Below are 3,144 nucleotides of genomic sequence, written 5' to 3' on the forward strand. Positions count from 1 at the left end.
TTCCAACATTAGGTTTGCTTAAACAAACCTTATGAGCTTTTTTTTCAATAGTTAGGCTAATAATACCTATTAAACCAGTTATTAGACATTGTCTAAATTCAAAGCTACTTGTTCAAACATTTTTGTTTGTAAAAAATATGTGTACTTGAACTTGGACCTCATAATATTCTGGTTCTAAGACATATATATATATATATATATATATATATATATATATATATATATATATATGCTTGAATCTATACCTTACAAATATAGAGTTTTTCTTCTTGTTGTAAAATGGAGTTTTTCTTTAGGAATACAAGTGATGACACTTCAAATTTCAAGCAAGACATTGTTAGTTGCCCATTTTTGAGGAATATCAATGAGCCGACTAATTTTTCCTTCTCAAGCTCAGTTGCTTTCTCCATTCCAGTAAGTTGTTAATTGTTCACTTCTGCAGAATAAATTTTTCTTGCATATTAATGAATTTATCCTGTTAAGGCCTCTCATTTTTCTCTGCCACCGATCAGGGGCGGAGGGAGAGTATAAGTTACGGGTTCGGATGAACCCAATAGCTTTTGCTTAAGCCCTATATTTGTATCAGGGAATTCATAAAATGTGTAAATATTCAATTATGAACCCAGTAACTATAACGAGCTATGGGTTTGGCGGCATGTTTAGAACCTATAAACTTCAAATTCTAGCTCCGCCTCTGCCACCAATAGCTGGTGGTGTGACGATGTCTTGGTCATACTAAAATTGAAGTGAAGTCTTTCTCATTTTTGTGCTTGCACTTGAATCAGGTATGTGGAGCTAAAGGTCCTATCTTTGAGGATGGTCCTAACTTTGACATCGCATTCAGGCTTTTCCATGGGCAGAACCGTGTAGTTCCACTTTCAGGGACACTGTCGATTAGCAATGAGAAACCAGATTCTGAACCTGCACCGTCTCAGTTCAACCCGTTGGCGGCAAAGGCAGCTACCATAAGCCTCTCAGCTTTTGGAGCAGGAGGACCTTTTGGTTTTGATTCATTCTCGGAGAAGTGGAAAAACCAAAAGAAGAACTCCAAATCATCTAAAAGAGAATCTTCATCACAGGTCCAATACCATTAATTATGTCTTTATTCTGCATCTGGCATGCTTTCTTAGCTGTTAAAATGGCTGAAGTTCTTTTTAACTTAACAACAGCAACAACAGACCCAGTGAAATCCCACACGTGGGGTCTGGGGAGGGTAATGTTTACGCTGACCTTAACCCTTCCTTATGAAGGAAGAGAGTATATTTCCGATAGACCCTCAGCTCAAGAACAGTGAAAAGGACACAATAAACGAATAATAACTATCGCAAGGAAATAAGACAACGGAAGCAAATGGCACATCGTGTAGTAACAAAGATCTAGGAATACGAAATATAATTGTCGATTACCTTAACAAACCTTTTATACTGTGAAAGCATAAGCAGAGTTCACTTATATTTACTGCTTGCTAACCTTTTCTTTCTTTGTTTGTTTTATCAGGGAGGAGACTCAAAACATGAAGCACCAAGCAATGAGTGGTTGCATAATGGAAATTGTCCTATTGCGAAGTCATACCGTGCCATGAGTAATGTCCTTCCTCTTGTAGCAAAGTCTATTCAGCCCCCTCCTGGTGTGAAGCTCAAGTGTCCACCTGCTATAGTGGCTGGTCGTGCTGCTCTATCACGGACTGCCTTTGCGAAAAACCTGCGACCACAACCTCTGCCTGCAAAAGTATTAGTAATTGGTGTTTTGGGCATGGCGGCAAATGTTCCTTTAGGCATATGGAGAGAACACACTGAAAAGTTTTCTCCGTCATGGTTTGCAGCAGTACACGCAGCTGTGCCATTCATAGGCATTCTGAGGAAATCTGTGTTGATGCCTAAAACGGCTATGGCATTTACCATTGCAGCATCTGTTCTGGGCCAAGTGATAGAGTCTAGAGCAGAATGGCAACGGCTCAAAGCAGTTGCAGCGAGTGAATTGGTCCTGACGAAAAATGCTACTTCAGCGCACGTTCAACTAGCAGTTAACGGAGTTAGAGCTGGATACTGCAGTGAGATTGTTGCTTGTAACAAGGTTCCTCTTCATGCCTGTTCCTTTTCACCAGCTAGTGTAGTTAGCTGATGCTTGGCATCTTTAGTGTTATATGATTAGTTTTGCGCATGTTGCCTGCTGATATATTTTGTTCTTTACATTTTTAGCAGCCCATAGGGCAAAGTTCCATGATTAGTTTGGAGAGGATGAGCACTATTCTTGTTGGTGACAGTATATATATGCATACATACATACACATTTATTTACGAGTAACAATGATACTTGAGAGAGTGTTTCCTGTGGCAAAATACACAAAACTGGTTTTCTTCTTATGATTTTGTTTATATGTCAGAATGGTTCAGTATTTGATGGTAAGTTGATTCCTCCTCTGTTACAATCTAACATTAATTGACTGGTAAAAGATCATTTCACCTTCATGATATACCTTGCAATTAGGAGACTACAACAACAAAAACAACCCAGTGTAATCCCAAAAGTGGGATCTGGGGAGGATAGGATGTACGCAGCCTTACCCCCACCCTGGAAGGGTAGAGAGACTGTTTCCGATAGACTCTCAGCTAAAGAAGCCCTGGTAGCAAGTAATAGCAAGATAACATAATTAGAAAACTAAATCGAAGATAGCAACAGAGAATATGAAAGAGGTACCGATAGCAAGTAATAGCAAGACAATATATTTAGAAAACTAAATCCAAGGTATCAAACGAGAAGAAGTACTGTTAGCAAACTAAGGAAGTACCGATGGCAAGTAATAGCAGAACAAGAAATGCGATAATAACAAACTAAGTATAAAAGGGTACCGTACTAATACTATCGAACTAGGGAAGACAAAGGGAAACACACGACTACCTACTAACCTTCTACCCTAATATTCAACCTCCACACCCTTCTATCCAAGGTCATGTCCTCGGTTAGCTCAAGCTGAGTTGAAAGATAGTGGTCGCGACTCAGCATTGATCAGTCTCACTAAAAAACCTCCATTCTTCTATTATCTGTGATCCTATTTGTGAGCTTGCTCTAATCCGATTAAATTGACAAAGAAATGAAGAGAAAAAAGAAAAGGAAAAAGGAGGGAAACTAGCATAGTAATTCTTC

The 3,144-nt window shown here is 39.0% G+C and overlaps 1 protein-coding gene across 1 annotated transcript; it reads left to right on the top strand.

The window, feature by feature from the left end:
• Positions 221–2,339, top strand: LOC109224872. Its single transcript, XM_019389430.1, has 3 exons — positions 221–414; positions 786–1,079; positions 1,498–2,339. The coding sequence occupies exons 1-3, from the start codon at positions 280–282 to the stop codon at positions 2,119–2,121; spliced, it is 1,053 nt and encodes a 350-aa protein (XP_019244975.1). The 5' UTR covers positions 221–279; the 3' UTR covers positions 2,122–2,339.

This window comes from Nicotiana attenuata, chromosome 4, assembly GCF_001879085.1.
Source record: "Nicotiana attenuata strain UT chromosome 4, NIATTr2, whole genome shotgun sequence".
NCBI lineage: Eukaryota > Viridiplantae > Streptophyta > Magnoliopsida > Solanales > Solanaceae > Nicotiana > Nicotiana attenuata.